A 21,402-nucleotide genomic window follows, 5' to 3' on the forward strand; every position below is an offset into this window, starting at 1 on the left:
CAGTCATAAAGTTAAAGGCAATAGTAATTAGTTTATTAGCACACTACATGATTCCTCAACATAAGTGGAGATTATTACTCGAGTGAGTGTTTGAGCCTACTAACCGTTGATTCTGAGTGAAATAACACTTACTCTAAATGTGCTTTATTTTTTATCTCATTTTTTCAATAGCTTCAAAATATCAATTTGCTTTGAATGTCTAGTGTGATAGCAGATGAATTTGGTTGGTTTCAAACTCTGAATTAGTTGACTGAGTAACATCGTTTTGTAGAAACATGATAGGGGGATCAATTTCTTTCAATTTGGGCCTATTAACCTTTTTCTTTCTTTACATCAATCTCCATTGCTAGCTCACTTGAGCCATTTTTAACACAATTTCTTTTCTTACCCTCATCTAACCTATAACCACCTGAAATTTGTCCAACCTGGTGTGTCTTTGGAAATCAATCTATCTCGGTATTTCCATATTTAAAAAAAAAATTCCAACATACTATTTGCACACTTTACTCTTTTTTTGACAACCCGTATTAACCTCATAGCCCCATTACAACCAGATCTGGTCCCTCTTGATGCTATAAATCATGTGATTTCAAGATTCGAGTTCAGAATAGGGAATTCTGATTAAATTCAGAAGTTATTCATTTAGGGCATTATTTCAATCATGAAACTATGTTAATTTTCCTGTTCTTTCATGAAAATACATTCTTTGTATTTGGGATGACATCGAATTCGAACTTGTTTTGCATTTATTTTTATAACGGTGCACCCCCTTGTGTGTACACTAGAGGAATCGTTTTTTTTATTAGAGAGAAAATCCATAGTAAGGTTTGAAGTCCAAACTTTGAGAGAGTAAGTTTGTGTGTTAGTCACCCTAATTGTCGTTCCTAAGATTGTATGACATTTGAAGGAAATATGATTTAAAATGTTCAACTGTATGTCAGATAACTTATTATGTTCTATACATTTTGGTTTTGAATTTGAAATTTTTATATTTATGCGATTATTGTGAATAAATACTAGCTAGTGTAAAGTCTAATTACTATAGGACTAGCAATGTTTAAGTTGGGGAGGTGTGATTAGTGGTTAATTTTGAAAAAATTTGTTATAATTTCATCCTTATTTTGATCTTAAAATTGATTTAAATTGAATATTAATATGCATTTTGCGATTGCGTGCAAGTTTAAAAATATTAATATAAAAATATATATAAAATAAAAAATTATAATAATAATAAAGAAATGAATATAATATATATAATACACATAAGTCATGCGTGCCATATAAACATACATATATATAATACATGGATTGAATGCTTCACGCAGAGAAGCTCAAATCAATTGAAGCCCAGCCATATACGTGAAGCAGCACTTGAAGACCCAGCAATGGGCTTGGCTGCATATGCAATTGGAATACAAATCAAGCCCAAACAACAAACCAGTCGCAAGCCCAAATTGAATGCAGAAAATGAAGATCAAATTGAAGACGCAAGTCTAACACAAGGAATGCCCAAGTCCAAAACTAAAGGCCCAACTTGTGGAAGATTTTTAGATATTTTGTTTATCTTTGTATTATTAAATTAGATATTTTGTTTAATTTTGTATTATTAAATTAGATAATTATGTAGTCTCCAGTGCATCTTGTAGGCTATAAATAGCTCACTTAGTTATACTTATAACCATCCAATTTTTCCTAAATCAAAGCATATTTGTGTTCTTAGAGTTTCTCTTTGAGAATTACTTTTGTGTTCTCTCTTGTCTTCTCTTTTGTGTTATTTCTTGTTTTTAAGTTTTAGTTGATTTTAATTCTACCTTTACATTAATGCAACTTAATTTACAATAATTAATTTATGTCCTTTAAATACTGTCTTTTAGATTTTTACAATTTTAATTCTTATTATTTAATTTTCATCATTTAAATTACGCTATTTAAATTTTTGTTAATTAATTTTCAAATGAAGATGTGTCGCTAAATCTGACTTGGACAAGGCAAGGACAACATCTAGTGCCACTGAATCCCAAAGATAGTCGAACTTCAATTTGTGTAATATCAATCTGATTTAAATTTAAACAGTGTGCATATAGTGTATCTTTGAATTTGGATTGAAGCATACACTTAACTTAGAATTTTCATGTCACGTATGGAGATTGCTAGACCTGGAAATACAATCCTTTAAATGATTATAATTTATATTATTTAATCATATTTTAATGTAAAATTGGTGGGGTGTTTATACTCGCCAATACACGAGTGTACGCATAGCACAAGTTCAATTTTTTGGATGAGTCCAGGTCGACTCATTAGGAGATTTATTTATGGTAAGATGAATCACACCTAAATAGATCGGTTTGTGTAAAATGGGTAAAAGTTTTGGAAAGATTTATTTGTAAGAGGTTTTTAAAAGATAATAATGTTTGTGTATGGAAGAGAATTTTAGGAGAAGGCAATTCCAGTGCCAAAATCGACTGAACCCCGAATAGACAACGAGATACTAATATCAATTTGAATTAAATTAAGGATCTGCCCGTAAATATAATTCAAAATAATGATAATTCTTGATTAAGCAATCTCCATACATGGCATGAGAGATTCTAAGTTAAGCAATTACTATAAATTGATTTATATTTCATAGACATAATTTAAATTTGAATTAGATTAATCATTTGGGCTTAGGTATGAAAGCATTTTCAAGTCTAGCAATCTCCATACGTGACATGCAAATTCTAAGTTATGCGTTTGCCCCAATCCAAACTCAAATATACACTATATGCACATTGCTTAAATTTAAATCAGATTAATATTACACAAATTGAAGTTCGACTATCTTGGGATTCAGTGGCACTAAACGCTGTCCTTGCTTTGCCCAGTTAGATTTAGACACACATCTTTATATGTAAATTAATTAACAGAAATTTAAATGACGTAATTTAAATGACAAAAATTAAATAACAAAAATTAAAATTATAGAAATCTAAAAGACAATATTTAAAGGACATAAATTAATTACTATAAATTAAGTTGCATTAATGAAAAGGCAGAATTAAAATCAACTAAAACTTAAAGGCAAGAAAGAACACAAAAGAGAAGATAAGAAATAACATGAGCAATTCTCAAAGAGAAATTTTAACACAAATATGCTTTGATTTAGGAAAAATTGGATTGTTACAAGTACAATCAAGTGAGCTCTTTATATCCCACAAAATGCAATGGAGACCACACAATTATCTAATTTAATAATGTAAAGATAAACAAAATATCTAATTTAATAATACAAAAATAAACAAAATATCTAAAAAGCTTTCACAAGTTGGGTCTTTAGTTTTGGGATTGGGCTTTCCTTGTGTTAGACTTGGGCCTTCAATTTGATCTTCATTTTCTGCATTCAATTTAGGCTTGCGGCTAGATTGTTGTTTGGGCTTAATTTGTATTCTAATTGCATATGCGACCAAGCCCATTGCTGGGTCTTCAAATGCTGCTTCACATATGTGGCTATGCTTCAATTGATTTGAGCCTCCATACATGAAGCATGCAATTTATATATTATATATATGTATATTTATATGACAAAAATGATTTATATGTATAATATATAGATATGTATTATATTCATTTCTTTATTATTATTATTATTATTATTATTTTATTTTTATTAATATTTTTAAATCTGCACGCAATCACAAAATGCATATTAATATTCAATTTAAACCAATTTTAAGATCAAAATAAAGGTGAAATTATAACAAAATTTTTATAAAATTGATCACTAATTAGAAACACCATTTAACTTGGTATATGGAATAGAGGCTCTTATCTTGATTGAAGTTTATAGTTAGTCGCCGTGCATGATGGCTTTTGAGGAGCAATCAAATTCAAAGCAGTTACACACTAACTTGGACATAATTGATGAATTGAGAGATCGGGCCTCTATGCGATTGGCAATATATCATAAAAGAGTGGTGAATTACTACAATGCTCATGCTCGAGAAAAGTCATTGCAACTAGGATATCTTGTCCTCAAGAAGTTTGTTATCACCAATGCGTTCTCAGGAGAAAGCAAATTATGTGCAAGTTGGGGGGGCTCATACAAAATTCAAGAAATATTGGGCCCTAACACTTGTATCTTGTGAACCCCGCAAGGAAAGGCGATCGGCAAAACATGGAACACTCAAAATGCTATTTTCCTTTCTTTTTGATATGATGTAATTTCACATTTCCACTTGTTGTACTCCCCCATATGAATATAGTTAAGCATGCTCCCCATGTATTTTTGTAGACCTAGGCAAAATGAGTCTAACCACGTTAAAATCCTCATACACTACAAGCAAATAGTGAATGATGATGATGTGTGTGTGGTGTATGCTGTTTGTTTTACTACTCGTTTTTTCTTTCACACACGAACATGCTTTGCTTGTTTGTTTTGCCTTGTAGCAAGACAATCTCTTGGGAAAAGTTAATGGGGAACCCACACGCATGGTTATTAAGATCAAGATTTTAAGTGGGATCATAAGAGGGTCCATAAAATTGAATCGTAAAATCATAAGATTTTACAAATAATTAAAAATACTCTTTAATTTATATAAATATATGTGTATAATGACATAATCCTTATTATAAATGAAATATATGTACTTATTTCAAAATTATTTTATTTATCAATTTCAAAAATACTAAATATTATAAAATTTTTAAATATTAAGTCTATTATTTATCATCAATTCATCATTTATCGATGCATAATCAAAATTTCAAGCAACAAACATTACCATTACTATCAACTAACGTTGTTAAAAGAGATCTTGAGCAAACTCAACATCACCACCTTTTGAGTATCCAGTAATCATTGTAATCCAAGAAATATTATTTTTTCCAGGCATTGCATCAAAGAAACTACATGCTAACTCTATCTTCCCTAAATAGCCACCAATCATTTCTTTCCAAGAAGCAATATTTCTTTCCAGCATCTGTCGAAACAAAGCACATGCCTGCTCCATATTTCCTTCTCTCCCATACCTTGAAATCATTGAATTCCAAGAAACAATATCCTTTACGTGCATCTCATCAAACACATTTTGAGCCATAGCTAAATCCCCTGATTTCAAATACCCATACAACATTGAGTTCTAAGAAACAACATTTCTCTTAGCCATTTCATCAAACACCTTTCGTGCAGTCCCCATATCTTCTAACTTCGCATAGAAATCTATAACAGATGTTTCGACATAAACAACCCCCACAAAACCCAAATTTTTGAATCTAAGCATGGATTGAAATCGCGCCCATTTTGTTCAAATCCTAGCACAGGCCTTAAGCGTAGAGGAAGCGACAAACATGGTTGGACAAAGCCCCAATCGTTGCATCTACACATATAGAGTAAAAGCTTATCTGAACTGATTCTTCTGGGAAAGAGATCTAATTGCACATAACAAAGAAAACACATCTGGATTTTGCATGACCAATAATTTCTTCCTCAAGTGATCTAATTTTCTTCTTAAGTGTGTTATTCTTTAAACTTACTTTTTCAAAATCTTCTAGTGATTCATTAAAAGTATCGAATGGTTGTTCTTCTAGAGTAAATATCAAAATATACAAGTTTGAAAATTTTGATGATACCCCACCATCTTCTTTGGCCATGAGATATAGATTAGCCATTTCATGGTCACTTGTTTCACTAGATGAGCCCTTATTGCTCCAAGCCACAAATGCCTTCTTCTTGATTTTTCTTGAGCTTTTCTTTAAGGATGAATACTCTGACCTTATGTGACCTGGTTTCTTTCATTCAAAACACTGAATATCATTAGGTGCACCTTCCTCTTTATATTCTTTTTCCCTTTTGAAGTTCTTTCTTTGATTGAATTGACCTCTTTTCAAAAATTTGTTAAATTTCCTAGTCAATAATGCTATATCCTCATCATCACTATCTACACTATCTTCTTGATCTTTTTCTACTTTAAATGCCAAGTTTTTCATCTTTTTGGATTCATCACCTATATCTCTCTTTAGTATGATTTCATGTGTCATAAGTGATCCTAACAAGATATCAAATGATAGAATATCTAAATCATTGGCTTCGTTAATTATGGTTACCTTTGGATCCTGAGCCCTCATAAGCCTTTTAAGGATCTTTCTTACCTTTCCGCCATTAGAATAGACCTTCCCCAAGGATTCCAAACCAGTGACAATATTGTTGAATCGGGTGAACATGTCTTTGATAGGTTCGTCTACCTTTATTGAAAATAATTCATAATCATGGGTTAGTAATTTTTTTTTTTCTTTTACCTGTTTTGTTCAACACTCAATGCACAAAACAACGTGTTCATTACTTTGGCATTAACCTCCATTGCTTTTCTTTCTTCGTCAGTCCAATCTTTAATTTTCTCAATATCGAGCAATGTTATCCCTTTCTTTATAACCTGCAAAATGTAAGAATCTTGCATGAAAAAACATAAAATCCTCTTTTTTTCAGTACTCGTAGTTTGTTTTGACAAAGGAAGGAGGTCGGGTGGTGTTTTGGCCTTCAGCTTGTATTGAGCCAAGAAAATGTGCCATGTGTGGATCTACCTTAGGTGATTAAACCTAAAACACAAGGAAACATGCTCTAATATCAATTGTTAGATTGTGTAAATAATGACACTACACACCCAAAAGAAGAGTGAATTTGTTGTTTTTAAAAAATTTGATTAAGTTTAAATAATTTTTGGCTATTGATTAGGTTTTAGTGCAAAAAGATACTAATTGTAGAGTGATGTTTAAAAAAATCAAGGAAATGAATAATAAGTGTGAAACAATACAATCGATTTATAATGGTTCAACTCAATTGACATAATCTACTACCTTAACTCCTCATTAAGAATTTTCAATAATTATTAAAACCTCTTACTTGATTCTAAGTAAATCTTCTAGTACAACTAATAGAATTACAATCTCCTATTAATAAAGTAAGTCTTCTAGCAACCTTGTTAGGCAATATGCAATGAATTTTACACAATGAATGATTTAAGAGATAAATCTTTTAGTTACAATGTTTCTAAAAAATTACACATAAAAGCTAAAAAAAATTATACAAATTATATACAAAATATTTTTGAGAGAAAAATTTGAAATCGTTAGAGCACTTAAATAGAATAGTAAAACTTGAAGTTTGCAATAATTTCTCTAACACCTTAAATGCACCATCATACTGATATTTACAGATTTCTCATGGCCTTTGAATTTATTAAACGTTAATGGAGCTGTTGGTCACATTAAATGATACTCTAATCGCTATTAATTTAATTTTTAATTTTTTGAAGGTTAATATTATTTAATATCAATATTATACCATATTAATTGGAAATCCGATACTCAAGTCACTAGCATATTGACAAATAAGACTGACTCCCCTGCTTTAGATATCGCACCACATGACACGCATACTACGCGCTGGTGGAAGTCATGCAACGACTTGATACATCTACTTTTGATTAGTCAATAATTCTCGCTCTTATGTCAAACTATTGGATGGCGGCAGGCTGTGGTGGGCAATTGGAGTCAAATCCAAAGGTCATCTATGGACCGGTCAAGTTCAGGCCGGTCATTTGGAGCAGTCACTCTTCCGTTTACTCAATCCATTACTACATAATAATAAGGCAACTTTCTTTCATCGCTTCAACACGGTTGCCGGGGCATTGCATCCACCTGACCATCTGCTGAACCAAGTGACTTTGAAATTTGAATACTATTTGAAAGCTCCTTTTTTGTTTTTCTTATTTGATAGAATAAATATTTAAAAATAGAAAAAAATCATTTTATTTGTTAATATGATTATTCTCAATAATTTTTTAAAAAATTTAAATTGGACCTCAATTTAACAAAATTTTAAGTTGTGTTCTCTTTATTATTTTTAAATTATTTTTAATTTTTAAAATAATAAAAATACATTTATTTTGTTATTTTTAAAAATATATTATCAGAAACAAGAAAATTTTTTGTAAAAAAAACCCAAAACAACAAAAAATTTTAGGTTTATGAAAAATTTAGTCTCAGTAATTTTATAAAAAATTTAAATTGGACCCCAATTTAACAAAATTTTATATTTTTATTTAGAGTGTACCAACTGTCATTTATTATTTAATATTCTTTTGTTCCATCAATGGTCAAAGCTCTTGGTGCCCTTGTCTCTCCCAAACAAAAAGAAGTTATTTTACACTAATTTATAAACACATTATTATTTATTTCTAAAATAGGTGAATGCTTTTTTAAAAAGTGTTCCATTTAAAATTTAAGGGCAATAGAAGTTGATATATCCTACTCAGTTATATATTATATAATATTTGAATTGAGTTCTTAATAAATGAAAAATGTATTATATTTATATCTTTATTTTAAAGTCCTCTTTCTAGAATTAAATTTCGTCTTAATGAGTAATAATTTTTTGTTAAGTTAAAATTTTAAGATTAAATAAAAACCATTATGTTAAAAAATATATACAAATGTATTATAAATTCTATATCAATTTAATGATATAAATTAAATTGTGTTTGTATTGGGAGAGGATCATGACCATTACCCTAAATTAAAAAGATTTCTCATATTTGTTTTGGTATTGATAGGCAATGTCTAATTTCTTTTCTAGGCACAAAATAAAGGTCTCTTTCAATGATTCTTTTTCCTCCCAATATTGCCTTTTCACCAACCACCAAATTAAAGTGATTATTAATTTATTACATATATGTTTACACAATTTTCTTTACCTTAATTTTCTGAAACACTGTGGGCTTACTTTAGATAACTGTTTTAAGCGCTGAAAATTGCATGATTTGTTAGGATTGATCAGTGACATGATTTGGTATCAACATAAGTACTTCAAGAGTACACAACCTAATTTGCTCTAAAGATAACATGGAAGCAACCATTTAAAGAACAAATCATTTTTGCTAATTATTTATTACGAAACCATGAAATCCAACGATAACACATTATTTTGATACCAAATTTGACCGACTTTCGTATTTGCATACGAGAAAACTATGCAACAAGAAAAACAGACAATTTTCTCATTGCTTATTTTATACTATTAAATAGATAGGCAAACATAAATAAATAAAATTGCTTAATTATTTTGTCAACCTTATCATTTCAGACATTTGTCTTCTTCTTTAGCAAGAGGGCTGCTTTCTCCTGGATCAACTCCCACAACCCAACCACGTGGCGTTCCTCCGTCAAAGTCCCTCCAATGGCGCAGCGTATCAGAAACTTTCCACCCACAACTGCATGGCTCATGTAAGCTCGGCCGCTAGAATTCACCATTTCTAGCAGCTTTCTGCTCAATCTCGACCCTTTTTCATCACCATCTTCTTTTTCTTCTTCTTTTTCACTTTCGCCGCCATTGACGAGTCGAAAGCAAACCAGAGCAAACCTCCTCGGAACAGCTACCTCAAACCTCTTATCCGCCCTCACGAACGCCTCGAAAAGCTTCGCCAGCTTCACGTCGCTTCTTACATGATCCCTTAGGTTGGCCACCCCGTATCTGTTAGAAGAAACACGGGACTGATACTAATTAATATACAGACTTATTTAGAGACGACTATAAACCTAACTCAAATTTAATCTACCTTCTTATCAATACCCAGAGCTTTAGGGCTCGAAATCTCCGGCTTAGTGCAATTTGCCAGTCTTTGTAGTCGACGACATGGTTCGATTCGCTAGCTTTGTTCTTCAAATACTCGGGACTTGCTCCCAAGGAGTCTATCAATGTGGTTGGATTTTGCAGCCATAAGCAGCAGCAATCCATGTTCGTGAGCAGCCATTTGTGGGGGTTGATGCTTAGAGAGTCTGCGAGCTCCACGCCGTCCAGATATTGCCTGAACTCCGGGCAAATACAGGCACTGCCAGCGTAGGCGGCGTCGACGTGCAGCCAGACATTAAAATCTTGTGCTACCTGTCGGGAAACACACTCTCATAAAATTAAGATAGAAACACTAAGATCTTTATCTGAATATTCTATTTAATTTATTATAAAAAAAAAAAACTGAAGTAAATCAATATATAGAATCTTTCGCAACTATCTGAAATACCTGGCCGAGTTCCTTCAACGGATCCACTGCCCCAGATGATGTGGTTCCAATGGTGGCGCAGAGGAACAACGGCGCCAACCCACGCGCAGAATCCTTCTCCATCGCCGACCGGACCTTGCTCGGTTCCAGCGCGAAGCTTGTAGACCGCGACGTCGGGATCATACGGATGTTGTTGGGAAGAATTCCGACAAGTTTAGCCGCCTTCTGGAGGCTGAAATGCGTTTGATCCGAGGAATAGACCACCAATTCGGTGATCCCATTGGCACCCATTTCTTTCAAAGCCATATCTCTCGCAGCCGCCAAAGTGCAGACCAGGGCCTCGCATGTACTGCCGTACAACACGCCGCCACCGGTGCCGGAGAAGAGAAACGTCTGTGGCAGATTGAGCATTTTGCCTACCCAATCCACGACGATGTTCTCAAGCTCGGTGGCGGCCGGGGAAGTGATCCAGTTGAAGCCGACAACGTTGAGGCCGGTGCAAAGCATCTCTCCGAGGAAGGCGGCGGTGCTGGCATTGGCCTGGAAGTAAGCGAAGAAGTTGGGGCTCTGCCAGTGAGTAAGGCCCGGCAATATGTTGCTTTGGACGTCGGCCAAAATGGCTTCCAGCTGCTCCGGAAAGAGAGGGGCGGCTTTTGGAGAGAGGCTTCTGAGATAGCCGGGCTGGACTTGGCTTTGGACGGGGAATTTTTCGACGTCTCTGTAGTAATCGGCGATGAATTGGAGGACTTGGGATGATTCATAAAGAAAATTATCGGGGTCCAATGGGCTAATTATGTCTGATGGCAAGCTACCCATTTGAGAAAATTAAACGGCGTCTTGGGAAGAGAATATGGAATTAGTTAGGCAATGGATTGGAGATGGTGTTTTGTGTTCGTAGCAGCATCGGGCATGCTCTTATATAGGCCATTCTCTCTTTAACATTATAAAAAAAAAAAAAATCTTAATTTCATACATAACATGAAATATTATTCAAAATTAATAGCAAAATGTAGTCATATTATTTAATGTAATTCTTTATACGTGCAGTTATTTTTATATACTTAACAAAAACTTAAAAATAAATGCCATTTTATTAGGTGAGTCATTCTATTTGTACGCAAGGTGAATTACATAAGGGAAATTTTATTCACAGTCATCTTTTTACTCTTTGCAGTCATAACTAAAATAAATTTAATAATTATTCTTTACAACCACTATTATTACTCTTCTGCAACTACTTGCATTCCAAAATTACCCTCTCCCACATATCTCATACATCGCACACAGCCACAACCCACACACACTCGCCGTCCCCTTCTTTACTGTCGTCGTCGTCTTTGCTCTGCGCCTGGCCTGCTTTTGTTTGTCGTCGGAGTTATCTCATCTCTCCAAGTTTACAAGCAATTTTTGAATTCTAATTTGTTTCGAAGTTTTCAATGCGACGGTCGAAATGAGAGAGTCCACAACTGAGCAAGGGGGTTCGAAGGGCGAAGGTGATGGCCGCCTAGGTTCGGAGGTGGCAGAGTCCTCTGAACCCCAAAGTTTGGAGGCCGTGAACCTCGGGTTCGATGGGTCTGAACCCTAGTTCGGTGGCCTTTCGACATGATGGGTCCAAACCCCGGTTCGATGGTTGTGGCGGAGCCTATGGGCGGCAGTTCGGTGGCGGAGACGGCCTAATTGCGTGGATGACACCCACACCCATTTTACCCATTCAAAAACTAAATTGGAACCTTTGATGCTTCAAATTTAATTGGACAACGCCTCCAACAAAATACATCCTCCCAGAAATTCAAATACCATTCAACCAAATATCAAAAAGCTCAAAAACTCATATATAAGAATTTGTTGTGACTGACTGAGGCAAGCTAAAATCAAAGTATTATAAGTTTCTGGAGGCAAACTGACAGGCATTCTCTAATACAATGATGGAATTTTATATATATATATATATAATGCAAGCAAGATTCGAAATAAGTGTATTCAGTTCAACTAAAAGCCCATGAATATATAAGATGTACCATGCCAAAGAAATGAAAATTGGCTAATTTAAAGATAACAATATGCAATTCCCAAGTAATAGCTTAACTGAGTGGACTTAGTTTTAAGCAAAATAACTCGCACTTCTTTTCTGTCATTCGTCCACCTGAAATAGAAAACAAAGATTATGTTAAAAACACCTGAAGAGACACCACCCACTTATCAAGATAGTACAAATGACTGGAAAACTACTGAGGAGAATATATAATATAGACAGCGAAAGTTTACTACTTAGGCTTAATTTGGCTAGGTTTTTTTTTAACAACGTTTAAGCTGGGTAGTGTTTAAATTGTGTAATAGCGTTTAATCTGGGTAGCGGTTAAGCTGATAACGTGTTTGGATAAATATGTTTTTAAGCTATTAGTGTAAAGTTATGTGTTTGATTTGTAAAATCTGATAAACTGTTAGAACTTGACAAAAAAACTAAAATAGACATGATATTGAATAATGCAAATAAAATTCAAAAAATACAATTTAAAAAAAAAATTAAATATATATTATTACATATGTTATATCAAACTAAATATATATTATTACATATTATATATATATACACATATATACACAGTGAAGAAGAAGGCCGGCAATGGAGAAGCAGATGGGCGACAGCACAGGAGGCGATGCGACGACGCTGGTCGGCTTGCGGTGGAAAATCTGGAAGCAGAGGCGACGATGGAGGTAACGGGACTGAGGCAACTTGCGGTGGCCGAATTGGGCTTGCGATGGCGGTGAAGGAGCCGGCTTGCAGCGGCCGATCTGAGCGATGGCGACTATAGGAGGAGCTGGAGGCGATGGCGACGGGAAACAGTGGCGGTGTGGGAAATTCGTTGCTGAGGGTTGAAGAAGAAGGATATGGGTTGAAATTTGATGATTTGGTTGAGGATAGATTGGTAATTTCCATGGTCAACGCAGTTTTTTCTCTACCAGCGATTTGCAAAAGCTGAATGGGAGGAGTTTTTGAAAAAGCTATTCAAATAGCATTTAAACTATAAAGCGTTTAAGCTATTTAGGTTTACCAAACACTTAATTTAAAAAGTTGGACAGTAGAAAAGCTATACTAATAGCTTATAAGCGGTCAAACCGCTTTGCCAAACGGACCCTTACAGTTGAGATATCCAAGCATAAATAATTATGAGCAAATTGGAAATGGTATGACAATCATAACTTATTGTCTGGTGTGGGTCATCGCCTGGTCCAGTCACGTGGCCACCAAGAGCTCGATCCACTATCTGAAAAGTCATTACCATCTGAAGAGGCATTATCCTTATCTCTCGAAGCAGACTCAGAGGCCCCTGAACCCCAGATTTCGGGGCCTTCAATGCGCCCCGAACCGTAGTCTTCGGGGGCCATTATAAGGCGCCCGAACCCTGGAGTTCGGGAACCCCAGGTTCGGGGGGCATGAAGCTCGGCGGCCATGGCTGCCCTCATGGCCGCTGCTTTCTTCCTATATATATGTGTGTGCATATATATATATATATGTATGTGTATATATACATATATTTATGTTTGTGTATGTGGTATATATGTGACTGTTAATGTATATATGCATGTATATATATGTGTGTGTGTGTTTGTGTATGCTTGTGTGTTATTCTACTGTTATAATTTTATGTTATATTTTTATCTATTTTTTCATTTTCGACTGCACTGGATTTGGTATTTTTTGTTGTATTGTCTTCGTTATGAATAGGTGAGTGGCGGATAATTGATTGAGGGAGAAAGTGAGTGTGAGGGTAAAAATGAGTTTTCAAAAGAGAGTATTTTAGGTATATTAAAATATGGCTACGAAGAGTAAAAACGTGACTGCGAATAGAATTTCCTAATTACAGAATCATTTACGGGGCAATGAAATACCCATTTTGCCCATGCAAAATGACTCAAATCAAAAGACCCAATACCATCTCTCTCCCTCTATCTCTCTCTCGCTCTCGCTCTACCTCTCACACCATCAACCCCAGCGGCAAGGTGAGAAGAGGCGGCAAAGGCGAGGCAGTAGAGGTTGCAGCAGCGAGGCGAAGATGAGAGTAGGCGAGGTGGCTAAGGTGAAGAACGACGGCGGGTGGTCGATTGCAGCGGCAAGGGAAAGAGGGAGAGAGGGAGAAAGGGATGAACAAATATCGCGATATATCACCCTATAAAGCATTCTATAAAAATGCTTCTATACAAATAACATTTTCCTTATTAGGTAGTATTTGAAACCATGGGCACGTTGTGGACAACGTCATTTCATGGTTAAATTATAAAAATACTCATTAAATTTTATAATAAAATATAAAAAAATTATTAAATTTCAATTTTAAATATAATTTCATAATTATCATTAATTACTTTTAAAAGAAGTTAACTAAATGCTGACGTAACTAACGACGTGAACCTATATATAATATTAAAATGTCATGTCATTTAAGCTCTACTTGAAAATTAAACTCGACCCAAGAATTAAATCTAACTGAAGAATTAAATGATCACTAAATTTTAAACTAAAATATAGAAAGGTCATTAAACTTTGTAATAAAGTACAAAAAAAGTCAACATTACATTAAAATATAAAAATGTCACTTATCTTTTTATGACATGACATTTAATATTATATATGGATCCACATTTTTAGTCATTATTAGTATTTTGTTAGTTTCTTTTAATAGCAATTGATGTTAATTATAAAATTATATATAAAATTAAAGTTCAGTAATCATAAATTTTAAACTCTAAAAATTCAATAATTTATTTATATTTTAATAAAAAATAAATAATTTTTTATTATAAATTAAAATTTAATCACTTCTGTATATTTTTGTGTAGTTATTCTCACAATTTGCTATTAGGCATAGGTCAACTGGTAAATGAAGAATTGTTTGGGTGTTGCTCTTTGAGCCCTCGGGCTCCGTATTCGAGCTCTGGTTAAGAGAAAAAACTCAGCAGTTAGAGGCCATCATGAAAATTAAAAAAATGCCAGATTGCCCTCACGTCAATAGAGAAAGGCTAGGGATATAAATTAATTGTTGGGTTTTTTGATTTACATCTCTCGCTAGGAATTGTAAGGTCGAACAATAGGGATATTTGTGATGGTGCGTTATAGAAAAGAAAAGAAAAGAAGAGAGAGGGTCATTCTGTTTATGATTGGAAGCGGTACGTCGTGGGCATGGTTTCCAGTTACAAAGACCGCTGTGAGTGTCACACCCAGAGGGTGCTTGTATATGGAAGATGTTCATTTATGTTTTTTAAAATTATTTTGGGATTGAATTTGATCTGAAATGTATTAAATTATGTGTTTAATAATAATATTATAATTCTCTCATAATTTAATCAAGGTAAGTTTAGGGGATCAAACTAAACTTCGTAAATTTGGTGAAGTCATGTGTTCATATTATTAGTTATGTAATTATATATATACTTATACATCATTTTCAATTATTTAAAATTACAACTCAATTCAATTTAAAATATTTAATAAATATTTTTTTATAATTTAACCCACTTCACCCTTCATTACAAGTGATTTAATCCAAAACTATTATGAGTCATTTTAGTAATTTATTTTTTTAATTTGTATAGCATTACCTTATATTGTTTTTTCTACAAATGAAAATTTTCATTGCATAGAAATAAAAAGAATTAACATAGAACAAGCTAAGATATACCCTGAACAAAATATGCAAACTAAAGCAAACAATTAGCAAAAAGCAAACATCACCATAAGAGAAGCAACAAAAAACAACAAAATAACTATACAGAAAATCTAAAGAGCTAATTATCCTACAAATTCAACCTAATACTTCTTCTTCACTGACATTCCCTTTTGCGTTGGGACTTTGATTTGGGGTGGTGGGGAAGAATCCATAGAATTCAAGCAAGATAAATCATGGGAGTCGTTCATCGAAGCTTCTAAATCATTATCCCCAGAATGAAAATATTGGGGATATGAACCACTTAGAGAACATAACTTGTTGGCCACTAGAATATCATTAATCACCATACCTTGGAGATCATTAGAATTCAATAACTAGGCTTAGGTGGAACACCTTGCTTGACCATGGGAAGGCCTCTCAAACAACTATTCAACTGGGGAGACTTATTTCGAGCATTCAATTCTAGAGGAATAGGAACTGGAGATAAACCACTATTCATTGGCCTCTGTCCAATCAGATAGCAAGGGACACAACTTGCTTAGGGACATAAACATGTTTAACTTTCTTCAGGTAATTCACTAAAGAGTGACCAAAGACTTCACATTGCTTGCAAACGGACTAAAGCCATTGGTATTTAACTAGAAGTTTGGTGATTTTCAGTTTGTCGATAAAAACATCAACTCCTTGAACTAACTCAATATGACCTGGAAAAGAGGAGGTGATGTGAAACTCAATACAAAATTTGGCATAACCTAATCACAATCAATCTTCAATAATCACATCTGCATGTATGGGTTGGCTAAAGGCACTAGCAATGATAGATAAACCACTGCTAGTTCAACCTTCTAAAGGAATGTCATAAATTTTCACCCAATGGGGAATAGATGAATGAAACTCTTGAGTAAGAAGCATAGTCTATTCCCAAGCCTTAAGAAAAAGAGGGGGAGCCAACAAATTGCCAAGGCTCAACTTCAAATATATTCACCATCTAATCATGGGTCTCAAACCGGAAAGAATAAAAGCCCGAATGATTGCACAAAACCTCTTTAAGGCCATGTTTCCAAATTATCTTAGCAAGGTATTGAACAATAGGAAAAAGAAGAGACTTTTTGGTTAAATAGCCTACTAAAGTATTTAAAGGATAACATGTATGCCAGTAGGGTAAAATAAAAAGAATTTACATGCATCAAATACACACAGCGAAAGTAATAACTACACACCATACACAGCTTGAATATTTAATCAATATGTTATTCCATCACATGAAATACAATAAATGCATATATGAGGTTTGATGTCAGGTTAGGGTACAGAAATGATTTATTTATTGAGACTAAATTCCAACTCAAGTTGTGGTGGCCCTAGATTGTTCACACCTAACGTGCTATCCGATATCATTCTAGTTATCTCTTTATGTGCTAGACCAGAGGCTACATGTATCACCAGCACCCGCGTCTCAATTTCTCATGTGACAATCATGTAGATGTAATTTTCAATGAAAGCAAAAGAAGATGAATAAAGCAAAAATTACAAAGAAAGTTCGCAGTCAAAAGCCTGGTAATTTCTTCTTATATACATCCATCTAATTCACATGTTGCCTTACCCTTCAACCCTCTCAAATTGTTACTATGTGTAACGAAATTGCAAAACTGAAGTGGTGGCTAAAAATAGACTGCTATGGCAATCGACTTCCACCAAGAAAGAGTCAACTCTCCTATTCTAGCAACTCACCATTTAACCCACTGTTCATCGAGACACATTGGACACATAATGTCAATACCAAACACGACACTATATGGTGTGTGATTTTCTAGATTCAGGTTGATTATCTGTCAACTTGCTTATAAAATTCTGACGATCGGTAGGCCTAAAGGACAAAACCAATTAAACCCAAAGAAAAGAAGAAAAACACAAAACAAAAAGTGGAATACAGCAGCACACAGACGAATGAACACAAATGTTTACGTGTTTGGATCCTAAAAAGAATCTTACTCACGACAAAGGTTTTCCCTTAGTCAATCCCCTAGATAATGAATCACAAAGATTACAGAGAAAATCTCTTAAGAAGCACTCCAAGAATTAACAAAAATACAAGCTCAATTTCCCGAGTATACCCAGCACTCTTAATTCTCTTGATCTTCTCTCAAAAACCCAGTGATACACATATTTAGAGAGTAAGAAATCAAAATAACTTCTTGGTTTCATCCTTATGCACTATGCTTCTATTTATAAAGCCTTTGATAGTTACAAGGTTAAAAATAGAATAGGATAGGAAAAATAATTTGGAATTAACCGTTGGAGCTGTAGTTTCCCAAGACCAAAACTGACTTATAATAGACTCAATTTTAAGTCATAAACCTAACAATTCACTATCCAATAGCAATCAAATAGCACCAAAACCTATTTTTGCACTAGCCAATACCTTGACCCATTATTAGAATCTCGACATATCTAGGTGATGATCCAAGAGTTCATAAGAAGCACCTAGTAGCGGTTCAGGATAATATAGATGGTAGTGAATTCTCACTTTAAATGAATTTATTATAGTTAGCGATTACCGTTTGCTATAATCCTTCCATTACTTAATGTCCCTACTGAGCAAGACTCATAGAGTGATAAACTCATAAATTCAGTAACTATGTGTCTAATATTATTATAGTGACTAGATGACACATCAGGAAACATATTTCCTGATATTCAATCTGTCATGCCTAGGGATTATCCCATCACACTAACAATAGACCACATAAGATATTCACCCTATTAATGACGACAAAGGCAACAAATCTTGTCCCCAACACCTATCTCCATATACTAGTAATACGGAACCACATAGATGCACTTCTCCACCTTGCAATTAGATGGTTCAGTCCATTAGCAAATCTTGCATACCAATACATAAGACAACCGTGTCAATTCAAGTCCAAAGATCATCTACACCATTGCAACTTGACAACATGACCAATATCCACTATGTCATGTGGTCAGTCATCAACATCACATTTAGTGCGTTGTTCTCCAACAACCATCCATGAGTTTACTAGAGACATCCTCATGTCATATGGTATGTGACACACGATCCCTTACCATCAATAACTCGTACTGATCAATGGTAGTAAACTACGTGCTAGTCTATTCTCGACTAATCGGAGTCCCCATCCGTAGAATCTAAGGATTAGGAATCTTTTAAGAAGTACTATTACCAGATAATCATGGCACACAGTCTCAACATCTTGAGAATAAGATTCTCAAATAGAAGATCTAGGGAATTGTTCATATAAGAACTGAAGAGTTATGAATGAAGATAAACTTGTCTTTTATTGATATATACAAAGATACAATAAATGTATTAATTACAAACCCTCCAGACGTTATTCAAATCTAGTATTAGGGCATACCACTAACAGTATTATATAACCTAATATTGTTTACTTTCCTCAAGAGTGGCAAAAGGAAATTGAATTCTAAGAATTCTAGTACCACTTGATGAAGAATGATCATATCGAAGCTTGGCTAGAATCCGAAGTCGCGAAGAGGCCACTACATCAGGATTATTAGAGTGTAAACCTAAGTTACTCAAGTAATCATGAGTCTTACTCGAGAAAAATTAAGGTTACCTATGTTACCCACCTAATGCGCCTACCACTAAAAATTTCAAAAATCCTCTAAAATTCCCACTTGAGATGGAAACAAACCAGCCATTAGATGTGGCTGTTAAAGCCGAGAGGCATAATCTTTATTGCTTGCATTAAAGGCCACATTTAATGAGGCATTATGATCGGCTACAAGAGGTGGAAAATCATCCTATCCAATTACCCCTTGAACAGCTTTGTGGAACAACCCTATGCGAAAGTGATAAGACCTAAAGTTCCATCACCTTTGGTAGAGGCCTCATTTAATGAACTTTGGCCATGACAACATGCAGACCCCATTGCATTAATAGCCATCAACAATGAACCCTACTGCCTGTTGTTAACGAGAACTCCTGATTGTTGCTGCTTGGAGATAAGGCATTAAATGACTCATTTGATGGTTGATTGACAATAATCTCAGTAAGTCCCACCACAGTAATGACCTCCATAGCTTCATTGTGGCCGACGATGGTCCTCGAAAAATGGGAACCTTCTACCACTGTGCCCACCACTTTTGACCACGACCTCGATTTAATGACAGCCTTATCACCACCTCATAAGTCAACTATCACATCTGACAACAACCGTAGATAGCTCACAAAACCATCAACGCCTTCAATGCTTACACGGTGCTCCACCATCAGATGAACCAACACCTGTTGAGCCTCCGATGCCACTACAAAGCCTTTATCGTGATCTAACTCCGAACCCACCCTATCTAACCATGACTAACAATTACTTAAAGACCCATCATTGCCTTCAACACTGTCTACAATCGCCACCAATGAGTGAATCTCCTTTTACTCAGAATTAGCATCCAAACCACCGACCTCGCCTTGCATTAAGGAGGACCTACAGGCCAGCTGCTACTCCAACAATGTCTGAGGCATAGGGAGAGCAATGTGATCGGGCATGGCTTAAAGGCTCTAGTTATCGATATCTTCCATTTGATTTTCATCCACTACTTACCGCATCGATAACTGTACCTACAGCTACATATCTTGAATCTCCAAATCCACTATCGCAACAACATTTTCTGAAGAAACAACCATCAAAGGAACTTCATTGTGGACCTCACCTCCACTTGCGCCAAACACAAAATGGCCTAACAATCTTGGAGCAAATGTAGGTGGAGGAGCACGAGCATGACTAGGACCTTGACTAAAGCTACAACTGTTAGTGTTGTGTGTCTTGATGCTAGATTTGAATGACATTTAGAGGGCTTGTTTTAATGCATTAATTGTGTTTTTGTATAAATCTATAAAAGACAATATTTTCTTCATTCATATTTTCTCTAATCAATTATATGAATGAGTCTTTGGATCTTCTGTGTGAATCTTATTCTCAAGGTGTTGAAACTGTGTAATAAGATTATTTGGTAACAGAATATCTTAAACTATTCTTAGTCCTTAGATTCTTTGGATGAGGACTCCGATTAATCGAGTATGGACTAGCACAGGGGTTGCTATCTCATTCAGTATAAGGATACTGATGGGATGATGGTGTGTCACGCACTATATGACATGAGATGTCATTAGTAAACATGTGGGTGGTCGTTGGGGAACGATCAACCGAATGTGACGCCGATGACTTACCACATGGCATGGTAGATAATGGTCATATCATTAGGTTGCGATGATGTGTTGATCCTTAGACTTGAAATGATATGATTGTTTTATGTATTAGTATGTGAGATTTTCTAATGAGTCGAACCATCCAATTGGGAGATGGGAATGTTCATCTATGTGATTCCGTATTGCTGGTATATGGAGATAGGTCTTGGGAATAAGATTTGTCGCCCTTGTCGGTATTTGATGGAGTGAACGTCTTATGTGATCTACTATTGATGTGACAAGACAATCCCTGGCTAGGGCATATTGAAAGTTAGGAAAGGTGTTTCCTGAGGTGTTATCAAGTTACATTAATAAGGTTTGACACATAGTTACCGAGTTTGTAAGTTTGTCACTCCATGGCTCTCGCTCAGTCAAGACGTTAGGTGATGGAAGGATTATAACTATAATAAGTTCACTTAAAGTAAGACTTCACTGCCACCTATACTGTCTTGAACCGCTG

General features: G+C 34.7%; 1 protein-coding gene across 1 annotated transcript; it reads right to left on the reverse strand.

The window, feature by feature from the left end:
• Nucleotides 1-659: 659 nt before the first annotated feature.
• LOC127791459 (tyrosine decarboxylase 1-like) lies at nucleotides 660-10,901 on the reverse strand. Its single transcript, XM_052321353.1, has 5 exons — nucleotides 10,053-10,901; nucleotides 9,591-9,916; nucleotides 9,140-9,505; nucleotides 2,670-2,693; nucleotides 660-681 (listed from the first exon to the last, which is right to left on the reverse strand). Exons 1-5 carry the CDS (start codon nucleotides 10,845-10,847, stop codon nucleotides 660-662), a joined length of 1,533 nt encoding a protein of 510 aa, XP_052177313.1. The 5' UTR covers nucleotides 10,848-10,901.
• Between the last annotated feature and the right edge of the window lie 10,501 nt (nucleotides 10,902-21,402).

This window comes from Diospyros lotus, chromosome 15 (genome assembly GCF_014633365.1).
Source record: "Diospyros lotus cultivar Yz01 chromosome 15, ASM1463336v1, whole genome shotgun sequence".
NCBI classification, from domain to species: Eukaryota; Viridiplantae; Streptophyta; class Magnoliopsida; order Ericales; family Ebenaceae; genus Diospyros; species Diospyros lotus.